Here is a 17,885-nt window from a genome sequence, read left to right as displayed (position 1 = left end):
TGAATCAGCTCTGGGAACCATAAATTTCTCTTCCATCTTTACAGTAGAACAAACAGTGGAAAGTAATTCTTCCGAGTTTCTCTAACATTGGCTCCAGATCATTTATAATGAGAGATAGGAAAGAGAAACAACGGCAGAACCAGGTGAGCTATATAAAATTTAAACCCTAGTGTCAAATCAATGTAAACAGAATCATGTCATCATAATTGCCAAACATAAAAGAACAGGGAGAAAGGTGTTTGATTCTGCAGACCGCAAGATGGTAACATATCCAAGTTGGCTACATGCTAAAAAGCTCATCTGAGCATAAAAAATTGTATGAGAAAATTTTTAATACTTAGTACAAATTTTTTCAGCTTAACCTATAACCAACAAAGGGGATATCAGAAGCTAGTATGGGGTCAGCACATAGAATCCATCAAAAGAACCAGCTCTGTGATTCAAATAAGTGGATGAAAGGGAAAGAAAGAAGAAATAGCACATCATATCTCGGAACACTATACATCATAATTAAATATGTACATGTTTGTTGAAGTTGTGATCAGGAATTGGTTTAGCAGTGTGGCAAAATGGTGAATTGGGTTATGATACCTAGATACAACACAGGTGCAGCGTATATCCTGAATACTTTAGTACATGTTACCTGTTTTGAATAGCAAGGAAACTGGGTGATTTAAATAAGGGAATCAAGCGATTCCATGTTTTCCTTGGAATTAGCCAAGTTAAATAATGGGATAAGAATTTAAGATGCAATGAAAATGTACAATAGGTAAGAATAGGTGACAGGGAAATAGAAATAACAGGATATTTAGAATATTGCCCCCTTTCGGAAATTCCATAGGTGATGGAAACTCCAGGGACCTATGGAAGACATGATAGGCGAAGAAGAAAAATATGATTGTGGTTGATTACACACGCTTTTGTCTGGATTCTGAAAACAAAGGTACACTGTAAATTATGTGGTCTTGCATGTCTATATGGACGAAAAGGAAGATACAGGCAGTCCCTGTACTAACAGAATCATCGAATAAAGTGAAATAATGACATTCGGGTGGCTCTCACATTTTCTTTTGTCTCCAACAAAGGCTACTGGAATAGTTGTCATTATCGACTTTTAGCAGAGACACCATAATTTATAGACTTGTTGAATGAAAAGCCTAACAAAGAAGTTGGAAAGCTCGCGCGCTCGCTCACACACACAAACACAGGGAGGATTGATGGAAAGAAAAAACCATGTAAAATCTATATATAATATGATAAATCAATAAAGATATAAAGTAGGAGAGGAGAGATCCTGAATGAGAGTAAAAACTCTGTTCTAATCATCATAATGAAACACAGGTTACAATTTCTATGTATATAACATGTATGTGTGTGATTTTTGGTCAAATGACCAAACCTAAATCAACCACTTCTAACACTCCCACCTCAAGCTAATATGGCCCATTAGACCTATAAAGCTCGTCTACTACTAAATATTGATAGTGGTCAGCTGTGAGTCCTTTCGTAGACACATCTATAATTTGTTCTTTTTTTTTTGAAATATAAATTTTTTTATTCAACTAGAAAAGAAAGGGGACAAGCTGTGCGTGCGTGTGTGTGCGCGCACGTGTTTGTGTGGCACTGTGGCCCATTAGACCTGTAAAGCTCGTCTACTAATTATTGGTCAAAATGACCAAACCTAAATCAACCACTTCTAACACTTCCACCTCAAGTTGATATGGCCCATTTAGGAGTGTAAACGAGCCGAGCCGAGCCGAGCTTGGCCAGGCTCGGCTCGGCTCGTTAAGCTCAAAAGGTGGGCTCGGGCTCGGCTCGGGCTCGGCTCGGGCTCGAACCAGGCTCGGCTCAGCTCGGCCAGGCTCGCGAGCCTTATCGAGCTTAAATTATATTAATTTTACACCCCTCATCTTCCCTGGACAGCCCTATCTAGTGTTTTCTTACTACTCTTTTTACACTAGGGGGGTGGTCCAAGTAACAAATGGGGTTCCAAAAAAGAAGTGACATATTTTGCCTCCCCCTTTCACTCCCTAGACAACCCTTTTAGTGTATATATTAATATATAATATATATATATTTAAATATATTAAATTCTTAACGAGCCGAGCCGAGCCTGGCCTAACTCAGGCTCGGCTCGGCTCGGCTCGTTAAGGATTCGAGCCGAGCACGAGCGAGCTTCCAAGCTTCCGTGCTCGAGCCAAAATTGACACCCTTAGGCCCATTAGACCTGTAAAGCTCATCTACTAAATATTGATAGTGGTCAGCTGTGAGTCCTATGGTGGAGACATCTATAATTTGTTTTTTGTTTTTTTTTTGAAATATAAAATTTTTATTCAACTCAAAAGAAAGGGGACAAGCTGTCCCCAAATCCCAATACAAAGAAGCCCCCAAAGAAGGCCCTAGGTCTGCAAGGAGCCATTACAAAGATACCAAAATGTCTGAACAGAAAACATTTAAACATTGAAGGGAGACATCTATAATTTGTTCTTGACTCGTAACACAGCACCAAGAGACTTCTCCCTTCTCTACCTTTTCACAAATAGGGTGGTAGTCAATCTCAATATGCTTGGTCCTGTCATGAAAGTGAAAGACAGGATTTTGTGCCAAATACAGGCACTTTCATTTTCACGATATAGCACGTGGGTGTCCGATGTAGAAGAAAGGCAATTATGGTTTTAGAAAATGACGGAGATCATAAAGGCTTCGAATAGGAGAGTGTAGAAGGTGATGATTACCTTTTCAAGTAGGATGAGGTGAAACTACCATTGAAAGCAACCTTGCTAAGATACCAAGTAAAGGGATTGAAGCTGAAGTAAAAGACGTAGAGAGGAAGGAAGAAGAGTGGCACAAAAATTCATGAGGATGATGCTATTCAATAATAATAAAATAAGGTGTTACATAAATTACATGTCATTAACATGTAAAAAGATTAGCATGCCCTTAAAGACAAATAACGAAATCTTTAGCTCAATGGTTGAGGCTTTGTATCTCAACCTTGAGGTCGCAGGTTCTATCCCAGCTTACGTACCAAAAAAATCTTTAACAATGAGAACATCATAGATACTTCAATCGGATACCAAATGTGCAGACCTATTGTAGTGATTGGTGGTAGATTAATCATACTGTTACTTTTCACTATTTATATTTCCCCCTACACTGCCTCAACTTTGTTCTGATCGAGTACTATATCCAATACAGGAACATCCATTCTTTTAAAAATAATAATCATCTATAAATGATACCCAATTTGCAGATTTTGAGGAAAAGACACAAATGCAATCGCCAAATCCAAGTTCCCATCAAATTAAGGAACTCAAAGTGTACATACAAATTTTTTGAATAAAGAACAGTACCCTTCGATTTTGAAAGGCCCAATTCTCCATAAAATTGTGTTACCGTCCTAAGCTATGATTTGTGGACACGGACACGGGCGTCACGTGTCGACACGGGCATGGAGTGTCGGACATGGCAAACCCCCAAAATTTAGAAATGGGGACACGACTAAAATAGAAAGTATATATGTGATACACCATCAAATATTAGTTAAAGAAGAGCTAAAAAATAGTTTATAATAAAAGTGGCAAACATAATATGCAATAATAAAACAGAATGCCACACTTGACACGACACAAAAATGTATCCACACACCCACATTAAGTCTAAAACTTATAGCAGTATATTTAAAAGTGTCCAAAGGAGTGTCGGCATGTGTGGACACGCATGTCGTGTCCGACATGGCAGGACGCGTGTGCCGACAATAAATTTGAAGTGTCAGTTAAATCATAGGTTCTAAGTGGAGGCCTGCCTAGGTATGGGACTAGTTGGGACTCAGCCTAGTATAAGACAGGTTTAAAGGGTCTAGCACGTCACATGTTCAAGTCACAAAGAGCGACCTATGGAGAGGACTTCTTGGAAAGGGCTACCTGGTAGAAAAAGTCGGAACGAAAGCCACAACAGAGTAGTAGGGCTGCAACAGGGTCGGGTTGGGTCGGGTTTTTCAAAACCCTAGCCCAACCCTGGATCCCATTATCTCGGCCTTGACCCGCCCTGACCCTGAGTCAGGGCCGGAAAACCTCAACCCATTACCCGCCCTACAGGGTATTGTGTTGGCCCTGGCCCGCCTTGATTGGCCCTGATTGGGCAGGGCCGGCCCTAATTGACCCTAGTGCAAATACCTGTTAAGAGTGCCAAAAATAAAGCAACCACTTATCTTATGGACCAAAATGATCAATAAAGAGAGAAAGGGAACAAAATAAGACAATATGAATTCAACAACATGCAGGCAATAGAGACAATTAATAATAATAATCTAAAGAAACATCAATCCAAGATAATAGAAAACATTAGCAAAAGAAACATGCACAGATGATTCAATTCTATAATAGAAAACTCAGGATCGGGCCGGGTCAGGGTACCCGAGGCATTAACCCAAAACCCGCTCGACCTGAGTCAGGGTAAAAAAAAAATGAACCCTGATCCGCCCTCAGGGTTAGAAAATCCAGCCCTGACCCTATTTGGGCTCATGACGGGTTAGGACTGATAGCTCCAAACTTGCACCCCAACACAGTAGGCTACGGGAGGACGCCAGTTATGTAAGCATGGGGGAATGTTACCGTGCTAAGTGGAGGCCTGCGTATGTATGGGACTAGGTGGGACCCAGCGGAGTATGGGTCAGGTTAAAAGGGCCCTAATGCATTCCATCATCTCTGGAGCTTTTGGCGTATTGGTTAGGTACCTAACAAATTGATCCCAATTGCTTGGTTGTACACTTTAGGGAATAAAAATTCTCATACAAAGAGCGCAACCCACAATGCTTAAACACCCAACTCCACCCTTAAATTAAACATGATAGTGCATTAATCAATCATTACTAGAGACAAAGAAAACAACAATACAATCGCCCATCGTGTAAGGTGTGGTCATTGAAATTTCCTTGAGAAATCATGATAGAGAAAGAGAGAGAGAGTACCCGGACCCGTTGGGGCAACCAAATCAGCCCATGCTCTTGTTTGATCATTGTCTTTTCAAAAAGAAAGGGCTCTCCATCTCTTTAACCTCTTACCTGCTGTGCTAATTCTACAAAAAACCCATCAACAGAGGACAAACATGGTGGGATGAACAAGAAAATGGGTGTCTTAGTGAGGGAGAGACCTAACCCGAGCGTGGGGCTCGCATCAAGCCCGGCTAAGTCAGAAAGTAGCAATCTTTTTGTTTTTGCTAATTCCTTCTATCCTCCTCTATTGTCCTCATAACTATTTTGTAGCACTGCTAGCAAAACGGGATCCCGTTTTGTGAAAAAAAAAAAAAACGATGATCGAACCATTGGTAATACTTCCATTAAAAGACAAAGGAAAACAACCTCCTGTTTTTTATAAGCTCCATTACTTTCCATGCAAAATAGGCAGTAAAATTTGTGAAGGCAAATTTACAGAGGTGACATGTTCCAGATTAAATTTTTACCATAAATTTATTTTTGGCTGCCACTTTGTTCATGTAATTGTCTAATTGAGCATAAATTGGGAACTAAATTTTTTATATTGAGACCACAAATTTTAGCCACATAAATGTTAAATTTTAGCCCCATGACCTAACTAGATGCTTGATTCTAACTTTCCAGAAGTTTTCAATTCTCAATGAGAGATTATCGACTTGACAATCTGACAGCAAGTCCCTTTTTTTTTTCTTTTTGGGATGAGTTTGGGGCTGCAATAGGGTCGGGCTGGGTTGGGTTTTTCAAAACCATAGCCCAACCCTGGATCCCATTATCTCACACCTGACCCGCCCTGACCCTGAGTCAGGGCCGAAAAACCTCAACCCATTGTCAGCCCTGATTGGCCCTGATTGGGCCGGGCCGGGTCAGGCCGGCCCTAATTGACCCTAGTGCAAATACCTGTTAAGAGTGCCAAAAATAAAGATACCACTTATCATATAGAACAAAATGATCAATAAACAGACAAAGGGAACAAAATAAGACAATATGAATTCAACAACATGACGGGCAACAGAGACAATTAATAATAATAATCTAAAGAAACATCAATCCAAGATAATAGAAAACATTAGCAAAAGAAACATGCATAGATGGTTCAATTCTATAATAAAAAACTTAGGGTCGGGCCGGGTCATGGTACCCAAGGCATTAACCCAGAAACTGACCCGACCTGAGTCAGGGTCTAAAAAAATGAACCCTGACCCGCCCTCTGGGTTGGAAAATCCAGCCCTAACCCTGTTCGGGCTCAGGGCGAGTTAGGGCTGATAGGGCCAAACTTGCACCCCTACCCCGCAAGCTATCGATGAGGAGGGTAGCAAAAATGTTGTTGTCTCTTTGGTGTTGGCATTGGGCTTCCATATAAGCTTTTTTGTTGCTAAAGAGCGGTACATGTAGACACCCTATTTTTGCCTAAACTCCACTGATGATAGTCGTTGTGAATAGGGGTGCAACTCAGGCGGGCTCAACCCGAACCCGACATGTTCAACCCGAAAAAAGTCGGGTTGGGTTGAGTTCAGGTCGGGTTGAGTTCAGATTGAGGGCTTGGGCAACCTGATCCGAGTGAACCCGACATTTTTTTTTAATAATTTTTTATATTTTTTAAGCTTAAAATCTCAGGTTGGGTCTGGCTCGGGTTGAACCTCGTCGGGTTGGAACTCGGGTTAGGTCGGGTTCGGGTTAAGCAAATGGTTGCTCAAGTCGGGTTCGGTTGGCCTCAACCCGACCCGAGTTGGACCCCTGGTTGTGACGACTCCAATAATGAGCATCATTTGAATGCAAAAGTCGCTAAGACTTTGCAATCTCCAAACCATGGGCACCGGGAGAAAGCCTGAAACCCATAGCCTACAAGAAGAAACTCTATCATCTAAACACCATGAGTCTCGTATCCAATGTTGAAGGAATTTGAAATAGCAAGGAAAAATTATATATTCTATTACCACACGATTAGAATATGTGAGATCTCACTTGAAGTAAACGGTTGGATCATCATAGTGGTAGATTAGGCAAGTAAGTTAAATAAGGAAAGCTAGTCGTATAGATAAATCAAAATTAAACCAGAGAAAGGCCACTTTTCAATATTGGATAACGTTTCTGACAGATTTTCAGAAGCGTTACAATTATTGCATGTACCCATAGCCGTGGATACAAACGAGGAAAATCCATTTCTCTCACTATAAAACCACAGCCAACACAGGGCCCAAAACCAAGAAGCCGCTCTCATACCTTCTCAAATCATAATGTCTTCACTCGTAGAATCCGTGAAACCCATCCCCTTAGACCCTTACAACTCCCACATCGATTTGAGCTCGGCCCAATATGTCCCTGATTCTCACACCTGGCCTACCCTCAACGACTCCCTATCCACTGAATCATCCACCTTCAAATCTGTGCCCGTTATCGATCTAGACGACCCTAATGTTTTCAAATCCCTTGGAAATGCATGCGAGGAATGGGGTATGTTCCATCTCACAAACCACGGGGTCCCCATCAGCCTTCTGGAGGCTATAGATTACCAAGGTGGACGCCTTTTCTCGCTCCCTTTAGAAGAGAAGCTAAAGGTTGCTCAAGGGCCCGATGGGCTCAAGGGCTATGGCCTCAAGCATATCTTTTGCTTCTTCGCTAAGCTCTTGTGGTATGAAGGCTTCGCCATTGTGGGTTCTCCCATGGAGCATGCTCGCCAACTTTGGCCTCAAGACTACAAGCAATTTTGGTAAATGTTACATGCACCCAAATATAAATATATATATATTGACCCTATCTTTCTGACCCAATTTTCATTTTGCATGAATTCAGCGATGTAATTGAAGAATACGACAAGGAGATGGAGAAACTGGCTGAGAAGCTCATGGGTCTGTTGCTTAAATACTTGGACATTAACAAGGAAGATGTCAAATGGTTGGAACCCACAGGAGGAGAGTCCAAAACTGGGTCCTCAGCTGCTCTTCAAATGAACTACTACCCCAAGTGTCCGGACCCAAACCGGGCCATGGGCCTAGGCCAACACACGGACTCATGCATGCTCACCATCCTTCACCAAAGCAATACCACCGGACTCCAACTCCTTCGGGCCGAAGATCTGGCCTGGGTCCCAGTTCCCCCACTTCCTGGTGCTCTCCTCATCAACGTTGGGGACCTCCTTCACATACTCTCAAATGGCCGATTCCAGAGCCCAGTTCACCGGGCGGTCGTGAACCAGACCCGAGCCCGGTTCTCCATGGCTTATCTTTGGGGCCCACCTGAGGATGTTGAAATCTCACCCTTTCCGAAGCTCGTGGGCCCTGAACGCCCTCTGTTATATGGTGCTGTGTCATGGAATGAGTACCTCCGAATCAAGGAGAATAATTTCGACAATGGGCTTGCTGCCATTCGCATTAACATTGATGATCAAAACGAAGGCCATGATCAACCTCTCACCAACTAGGCTTGGGCGGAGAATTAGCAGTTTGTAATAAGAACATGTATTGAAGCCTATCAGTTTATAATAAGTAAGGAATAACTGCTTTAGAATCTTTTGTCTCTCTTTCTAGTAAATGGTACTTTTGGGACCTATGTGCTACTCTACATTGCTTGGGTGGGAGTGGAAGGAAAAGAGTGAGGAATTTTGGTTAGTTTACAAGAGAACATAAGGCCCGAGCAGATCAGGTATATCAAGTAATGTACAAGCACATGCTAGTGTTTTGTTCTAGTCCTGTGTATACTTAGTAGCAAAAAGTTAACGGTACAAGAGAGAAGAATAATCTACCATAGAGAGACGAAAATCTCCTGGGTTAATTAATTCTTACCACATTTAGCTACACTTAGGTAGGGTTGTAAATGGATATTCGATACCGTCCGCATCCAAATCTGTTTAAAGCGAATATTATCCAGATCCGTTTCAAGCTGATATTATCCGAATCCGTTTATGAGATATCCGGCTCTTAGCGGATGCGAATCCGGTAAATGGTATATCCGATCCGTTTAACATCCGAATCCGAGAAGTAAATCCTTTTTATTTATTATTAATAATATCATTAATATTTTTTTTAGTAATGACACACTATCGGTTGTTTCTAAAAGAAAAGTGAATTTTCTTTTTAGAAAAAAAACAAAAAACAAAAAAGTGATTTGAGTAGGAAATGAAGTAATCTCTCATTTTAAGGGTATTCTTGGAATTTGTCATGGTTTATTTATGAAGCAACAAATGTGGGCTGTAGGATGAAAGAGACAAATGAATGATGGTGATTGAAAGAAGATGTCATAGTTTCTAGAGAATTCTAGAGTAAAAAGGCCATAGTCATTGACGGTAAATGGACGGCTCAGATTAATTTTTCAACTTAGGGTTATATAAAAACCTAAGATACAATTAAAAGAGGAGACTTCTAAGGTTTGCAAGGAGAAGGAAGAGAGACGAGAAAGGAGGAGGCTGAGACACCATCTTCGGCATTCCTTGGTGCTTCCAACCCCACCAAAATCTACCGCCGCCCCTCTCCACCTTCTCACAGCCACCTCCATCACCGCTAGTCATCTCCAACCTTAACCCAATCCCCATCTCCATCCCAATTTCTCTTCATCTTCCACTATCACCACTCACACTTCCCTTGTTCAAAATAGCCCAAACCCATTCCATCATATATATATATATAAAAAAAAATAAAATAAAAATCCAAAGACCACTACCAACACCATCATCCATCCCGACCGTGTCTCTCTCTCTGCCTTGGTTTTAACAGGAAGAAGAGGATCTCATATATTTTAGGGTTTGAGAGTTGATTTTGTGAAAAGAAGGTAGAAGTTTGGTTTTAGAGTTTGGAAAATTTATTCTAGGAGTAAGAAGGAGAAGAAATATATATATCATATATTTTAGAGTTTGAGAGTTAATTTTGTGAAGAGAAGGTAGAGGTCTGGTTTTAGGGTTTAGAAAATTTATTCGAGGAGTAAGAAGGAGAAGAAAGATAAACTGCTGCAATAAAATGTTCAAATTTACAGGATAAACGGATACGGATAATATCCGAATTTTAACAATATCCGACGGATACGAATTCGGTAATAGATAGTAAATATCAGTCAAATTCGAATCCGAATCCGAATTCGGATAGTGTGTGTGGACCCCGATCCGTGATAGCCTGCGAGGGAACGGGTCCCTAACACCATCTGGATCATCCACGTGTGAAGGAGAGCTCTACCAAGGAACTCTAAAAAACGGATGCCACCCTCATAGCATAGCACGAGTGGCGATATAAAAGAAAGAGATATGTCTCGATCCGGAACCGAGGTTCGAAACCGAGACATACCTGAAATAAACTCAGAGTCGCCATCCATGGATATGCCATGGAACCCTAAAATCAAATCCTCTGTACAATGGATAACCAGAAATATATATGGGTTCGTGCCTGGTTACGAATGGGGAAGGTCTGAGAGCACCCCCGATTCGTCCGAGTGCAAGCACTTGGTCTCTTATGCCATTTATTATTAACTCCAAAGAAGTTTGGGTAAAAATCATCTGAAATGGGAACAATCCTCAAGAATCATCTACCTAAGCATGCATTTCCTGAGGATTGTTCCCATTTCAGATGATTTTTACCCAAACTTCTTTGGAGTTAATAATAAATGGCATAAGAGACCAAGTGCTTGCACTCGGACGAATCGGGGGTGCTCTCAGACCTTCCCCATTCGTAACCAGGCACGAACCCATATATATTTCTGGTTATCCATTGTACAGAGGATTTGATTTTAGGGTTCCATGGCATATCCATGGATGGCGACTCTGAGTTTATTTCAGGTATGTCTCGGTTTCGAACCTCGGTTCCGGATCGAGACATATCTCTTTCTTTTATATCGCCACTCGTGCTATGCTATGAGGGTGGCATCCGTTTTTTAGAGTTCCTTGGTAGAGCTCTCCTTCACACGTGGATGATCCAGATGGTGTTAGGGACCCGTTCCCTCGCAGGCTATCACGGATCGGGGTCCACAGGCTGGCGACTCTGCTGGGGAGTTTTTGAAACATTGCCTAACTCTATAAAAATGCCATTTTTACTAACTTTGGAGAAATTTGGGATTAAATCATTTTAAATGGGAACTCTATCTTTAGAATCCAGGGGCACCAGACAGGTGCGTAATTAAAACGAGGGATTCACACACTGCACATCATGCATTATCATATTTGTTATTTATTTCATTGTTTTTCCTTCTTGGCTCCACGGGATAGATTCGATGCGTACCCGACTGGGATGTCTTCACCCTGACGGTACTGTTGAATCTATTTCCAAGCTATGCGCTAGAGCTGCAGTCGTAGACATTGGGCGTACTTTTGTCTACAGCAGCCGATGAGCAATGAAGCATACTATGTATGACACGGGGCGTACTTGTGTTATACATGTTAAGTATGTTTCATACGCATAGTACCCTTTAGATTGAGTCTCGAGCCCTACTTTGTTTTTATATATTATGTATATACTTACTGACCTAGTGAAATCCAACTAGGAAGTACCCTTGTTTATATGAGTATATTACATTCATATAGGGTCGAACATGTGTTGCTCACACATGTGGAGCCTAGAGTTAGGAGCTTTGCCCCATTTATAGACTAGGGTAGCTCATTTTATATGGCTACAACACGGTCCTAGCACACTCATCAGTCTGTCTTGAGTCGACATTTTCTTGACTCCGCTAGATTAGAATTAGGGCTGGTGCCCCTGGTTAGGATTTGTGTGTATGTGTATATACTTATATATACTGATTATGTATATTAGGGTTCTCCTCTTAGGTAGAGTTCCTTATTCATTTCAATTGGTTATATCCATTCGTTATTCAGATTTAGATCTAGTCAATGGCTTTTTACTGCCATTTCCTTGGCCAGGTTTGGTCCTTGATCTCTTCATTATAGGATTTGACCTGTTGTTGTACATTCTCACCTTTGGTCAGTCTTTCAGTTGATCACCTTTCTCTGGTAATCATTATTCATATATCTTTGATTGAGTTACGAGGATCCCTTGTCTAGCGTCGTTATGCTGCCGAATTTTTCGCAGAATATTTTTGAGCATAACCGCTATTTCTTAGAGTTAAGAAAACAGTGAGTTTGCCTTTTCTTGACTTCCTTGTCTAGCGTCGTTATGCTGCCGAATTTTTCGCAGAATATTTTGAGCATAACCGCTATTTCTTAGAGTTAGGAAAACCGTGAGTTTGCCTTTTCTTGACTTCCTTGTCTAGCGTCGTTATGCTGCCGAATTTTTCGCAGAATATTTTGAGCATAATCGCTATTTCTTAGAGTTAGGAAAACCGTGAGTTTGCCTTCTCTTGACTTTCTTGTTTAGCCGTTATGCTGTCGATTTTTTCGCAGAACATTTCGAGCATGACTGCTACTCTTTAGAGTCAGTTTACTTAGTTTGGACCTTGACCTCCTTGTATAGCCGTTATGCTGCTGGATTTTATCCAAAAATATGTTAAACATGATTGCTATCCTTTGGAGTCGGTCTACCTTATCTGGATTCCCATGTATACATCATTCAGTAGGATTAGATCCTTATTTGTCAACCTGTTATGTCTTAGATCTGGTTGATGGCTTGTCCGTTATCCCTATGACCATGATCTATCATTCTGATCCTTTTGATCGCATAGTTGATGATATTCATCGCCAGATTTAGATCTGGTTTGCGACCTACTTTTGTCATTTTATGGCCGTGGTCTATTGTCTGATCTCTTGATGATCTCTCATCTTTGATGAAAAATTCCATGTCCCAGATTGTATCCTTCCCGTATATTTGATTGTCAAATTCATTCTTATTGTTTACTTAAAGGTTATCTTCTCTCCCTTATAATCTTGTTCTATCTGAGTGTCAGGTCTGATCATGGCGAATAATCTGTTAGACAAGTGGATAGCCGAGACCATTAAATCTTTTCCGCTGAGGTGTGAAGATTGGAGTGTGGCTGAGCGTTTCATCGGTTCATTTGCTCATCTGAATAGTCGCGGTATAAATTGGAAGTTTCTTCAAGCAGCTGCTAGATGTTGGGATCCTGTTTTCCATGTCTTCCGATTCGGGTCCTTTCAACTCTGTCCTATATTTGAGGACTGGTGTGCCTTGTTAGAGCTTCCTCCCGAGGGACTCTGGATCCGACCTTCAAGCACAGACTCCCCTCATGATCTTTTTTGCAAACTTTTTGAAAATAAGATCGTGAAAACTTTGCCATGCTTAACTGAGAAAAATGTGCAATTTCAAGCCCTCATCGAACTGTTTTCTAAAAACGTCGATCCTACTGACTCCCGTTTTCAGCAGTGTCGACGTAGCGCCTTAGTATTTGCTGTCTTTGCACGTCATGTCCTTCGCAGAGACTCTAGTGCCGCTCCTTTCACTTTGTTGACAATAATAGATCAGATAAATGAGGGGAGAAATCCTGTCCCTACTATGCTGGCTGAAACCTTTTATGGGTTAGATTTTATCGCTAGTAGAAAGGTGCAGGATAACTTTTTTGGATGTGCCAAACTGTTATACGTGTGGTTATGTGAAAAACTCACTATCCTTCAACCATCAAACCGCATTGAGTACACCCTTAAGAGTTTCCATTCCTGGAAGGTAAAGATTAAGCAACCTCAGCTTAATGAATGGCACCATTGGTTGCAGACCATAGGAGAAAATCAAATTCGTTGGGTGAGTCAATCATGTCCACAAATTATTACCAGTACTTGCCCGTACTCATTTGTCCATCTTATGGGTTTAGAAAAATCATCTTTCTATGCACCTTTGTGTTTTCCTTCCCAGATTATTGGAATCTTGTGTCCTCCTAAGGTTATTACACCACCTTGTTGTGAAGACCTTACTCCTGACCTCATTGCATCCATAGTAGCTGCTTGGAGAAACAAAATCGCGGAGAGGAGATCCGCTTTCATGTTTAAGCTCCGAAAGGGAGGAGTATTTGGAGAGCCTGCATTCCGAAGAGCTCGAATTGGTGAACCATAAGGATCTTTGGATCGAGATTGTCATTTCTTTTATTGTTTTCATTTGTTTTACTTGAATATAATCAGAGTCAAAAATTATAAATCTGATTTCATTATAGATGAAAATTTAAAGAAAGAAATTTTACTTGATACATGTTATAGACAGTCGGTAATTCAGGGTTTCATCATTTTTCATGTAACCAATTGCTGGCGTTGTAACCTGTCAATATAATCAATACAAAGGATGTTTGTTTTTCTTTCCTCTCTATTGGTGCAAATTATCTTATTTCATTTGTCAATCATTTAATCTAGTTTGTTAACTTCCAATCAGGATTCTGAAAGATAGCAACCATCGCTCCCAAAAAGGACTCCCAAGCTAAACCTGCCTGGTCTAGACCTACTTCAGTGTCTAGACTTGTTCGTCACTTTGATTCTCCTGTGTCATCCGCAGTACATTTACCTCCTTCACCAGAGTCTTCCGGTTCCTTTGAAGTGAACCAAATGACTGACTCGACTGACCTTCTGCTCAGTATGCAAGAGATGATGAAGAATCTCACCCGAGACATGGCCGGAATGAAAGAGGAGATGGCAAATATGAAGACCCAGATAAGTGATAAGACTTCCACCTCTAGACCGGTACTTCAGAATACTCGCGCTGCATCTCCGGAAGCGCGTAGGCCTGATATCTCGCCCTTTGAGGTTGATATAGATGACGCCCAATATGCTGCAGAGTATTGTGCTCCGGGGGCTGATAAAGAAAAAGAGAAATTTGAAAAATTTGAGAAAGAAATGTCCGAAAAATTTAGCAGGATGGCTCATGATATGGAGCAGATGAAGGTCCAGGGGCCTAAGAAGTTTGATGTCTCTGAACTGATACTGTCTTCGACAGTATCTCTGCCACCCAACTTCAAAGCTCCTGATTATGACAAATATGATGGAACCGGGTGTCCGCGTAACCACATGAGGTGGTTTATCATTTTGTCCCAACAGTACGGTCTGAGCCGTGAACAGATGGCGCAGTTGTTTCCGATCTCTTTAACTGGGATTGCGAAGAAATGGTTCCTAAGGCTGAAACCTGAAGAAGTGAGAACCCTAGAGGACATTTCTGAGAAATTGATAGAGCAGTTCTCGATGGAAGAAGGTATTGAGGTCACAAAGAGGGACCTAAAGCAGTTGAAGCAAGGTCCTCAAGAGACCTTTACTTTCTTTATCAGGCGTTGGAGACGCAAATCTGCCCAGTTAAGCCAGAGAATGACTGAATCAGAGCAGATAAAGCTGGTTCTGAAAAGTTTGTCTCCCCAATACTTTCATTTTCTCGCTCCTCAGCATTACCCGAGTTTTGATCACTTAATCAAGACGGGTACTCAGACGGAAGATGCCATAGCAAAGGGTCTGAGAGCAAAAGTTTCTACAGAGATTCGAGAAGGGAAAAGACCTATGGTCCAGCCCAAGGAAGTTCATGCTGTCAGTTATACCAGGCCTGTGGCCAAGGTTGTTACAGAAGCTGCCAGAGCACCCAGGAGAGGTACATTTGACAGGAAATTTGATCCTCTTCCATATCCCATAATAATGATATTCAAGAGGCTCATGAAAGATAGAAAGATCCGACCTCCACCCAATCCTTTGCCCGCATTCTGGAAGATGGACCAATATTGTGAATATCATAGAGGTCCAGGGCATTTGACTGAAAACTGTTTGGCCTTGAAGCATGCCATTCAAAATCTGATTGACAAAAATGAATTGGCAGTGGAGAGACCAAACGTCACTCAAAACCCACTTCCCAACCATCATGCCATGCCTCCTCCTACTATCAATGCAATTTTTGCTAGTGAGCCTCTGCTTGATCCATCAACCCTTATTTGTGCCATTACCATAGAAAAAACCTATGTCATGAAGTTTGATGATAGGGAGCTGGAAGGGGCAGAAAGGAGAGAGCGTTACGTGATTTCCTTCGATGATGACGAAGTTGCTGAGTCATCATCATCTCAGTCTTGTGTATTTCAGACTGACAATGTCAGAAATATGAGAAGAGCTCCATATGTCCTACGGGCTAAGGACTTTGAAGAAGATGAACTGTTGTTGCTAGATGACTTTTGTGACGAAATGCGTCATATGACCCGAGGCGGGCGTGTATTCAAACCTCCAGAGCTGAGTGTAGAAAATCCTGCAGAGGTTGCGCGAAATGCTGAAAACCAGAGACAGAATAAAGTCAGTAAGGCCAGCGCCGATGAAGAAGAAGAGAGCTTGCTGAAACAGCTAAAAAAAACTCAGGCCAATATTTCCGTGTGGGGTTTACTCATGGCCTCATCTAAGCACAGAAAATTAGTCCTTCAAGAGCTTAATTCAGCACAGATTTCAGTTGACACTACTCCTGATGAATTGGTGAGCTTGGTTGCCATGACAAGAGTGTCTAAGACTTTGTCTTTCACTGATGATGATTTGCCTGCTGAAGGCCGAGACCACACAAAATCTCTGAAAATCACAGTCGTTTGCAACAAGAAAAGAGTACCAGAGGTGTTGGTTGACAATGGCTCTGCTTTGAATGTCTGCCCACTGAGTACTGCTACAACTCTTGGATTTGGTCCCGCAGACTTCATCCCATCTGAACAGGGTATTCTGGCGTACGATGGTACTCGCCGAGATGTGATCGGAACCCTGGTAACTGAGATACAAATCGGAGAAGAAGACTTCGAAATAGAATTCCAGGTCTTGGACATCAAAGCCTCATTTTTGCTGTTACTTGGGCGCCCTTGGTTGCACAAGTTCGGGGTTGTTCCATCCTCTCTTCACCAAAAACTGAAATTTCTTCGTAAAAACGGAGTAGTAACAGTAAAGGGAGACCCGGACCTTGAAGTAGGGCTGATTACTCAGGACCTATCTATGGAGAAAGCTGAGGATATTAGTTTGACTGGGTTCTCACTAGAGGTGAGTGTCATCACCTTCAAGGAAGCTATGAATGAGGAAATTTGTTTCCTAACCAGCACAAACTCGAATGTTGTTCGGATGGTTCGCCGACAGGGATACATGCCAGGTGCAGGGCTGGGTAAATACCATCAGGGTTTGACTGAGTTTCCTGAGTTCGAATCCTTCAACGGTCTATTTGGGCTGGGATACAAGCCCTCAAAGAAAGAGGTTAAAGAGATGAAGCAGCTGATGCGGAAATGGGCTGAATGTCGCCGAAGAGGGTTAGAATTACCAATGGCGCCAATTAATTTGACAATGAATGGCCGGTTTAGACAAGAGGGTGCTGATGTCCCTTTCTGTGGTTTTGCCGAAACTTGGTTGGATGAGAATTCAGGACAGAGGTTGCCAGGTTTTGAAATTTTCTTCAATCTGGAGTTAGAGGACAAGCAGATCGGTGTGCAGACAGAAGCTGAGTCAGAAGCTGATTGGGCAGAGCATATAGAGCCGAGCCTGCTGAATTCAATGTTCCTCGAAGATTCGCAAATTATTGCTGTGATTGATCAGAGGGCCGTGATTCTGAATCCTACTCACTTAATCACCCCGGCAGAGGAACCATTGACTAACTGGACCTTTCAGGTCATACCTCAGGTTACTTACCTAAACAGTCGTGTCCCTTCAAAAGAGTCTGTTGTTCGTAAGTCCATGTCAGTCTTTGAGTCTGATTCAGAGTCTGTTTATTCTAACAATTCTTTTAATGCAGGTACTATAAAGGTCGAGTCTCCTGAGGTTGATGGTGATTCCTCTTCTTCCAGCGAGATCGAGTCAGATGCTGTTTCTATTGATGATTCTGACATTATTTCAGTGCATAGTTCAGAGTCAATTGACACAGATGTCAATATATCTGTTGAGTCTGTAAATTTGTTTCAAGAGTCCATTGTAAAGCCCGATGTGGGTAATTCATCATTTGATGTACTTGATTCAACATTCAATGAAATAAAAGATTCTTCTGTGTACATTCCTGTCTCTACTTTTATTTCTAATGTTTCTGCTTCAGAATCTGATAATCTTAATAATAATAATCAA

The 17,885-nt window shown here is 41.6% G+C and overlaps 1 protein-coding gene across 1 annotated transcript; it reads left to right on the top strand.

The window, feature by feature from the left end:
* Positions 1-7,186: 7,186 nt before the first annotated feature.
* On the top strand, positions 7,187-8,499 carry LOC143851006 (gibberellin 3-beta-dioxygenase 1-like). Its single transcript, XM_077360325.1, has 2 exons — positions 7,187-7,700; positions 7,784-8,499. Exons 1-2 carry the CDS (start codon positions 7,228-7,230, stop codon positions 8,409-8,411), a joined length of 1,101 nt encoding a protein of 366 aa, XP_077216440.1. The 5' UTR covers positions 7,187-7,227; the 3' UTR covers positions 8,412-8,499.
* The last annotated feature ends 9,386 nt before the right edge of the window (positions 8,500-17,885 follow it).

The sequence above is a fragment of the Tasmannia lanceolata genome, unplaced genomic scaffold (assembly GCF_043159265.1).
Source record: "Tasmannia lanceolata isolate RefF3 unplaced genomic scaffold, GAP_Taslan_0.1 ptg000003l, whole genome shotgun sequence".
Classification (NCBI taxonomy): Eukaryota; Viridiplantae; Streptophyta; class Magnoliopsida; order Canellales; family Winteraceae; genus Tasmannia; species Tasmannia lanceolata.
Note: the sequence above shows the minus strand (reverse complement) of the source record. Positions and strands in the feature narration are given on the sequence as shown.

Bases quoted from the DNA above. Each gene is read 5' to 3' on its own strand.
- LOC143851006 (XM_077360325.1), top strand. From the start codon at position 7,228: ATGTCTTCACTCGTAGAATCCGTGAAACCCATCCCCTTAGACCCTTAC. The intron at 7,701-7,783 runs GTAAATGTTACA...GCATGAATTCAG, and splicing joins CAAGACTACAAGCAATTTTG to CGATGTAATTGAAGAATACG.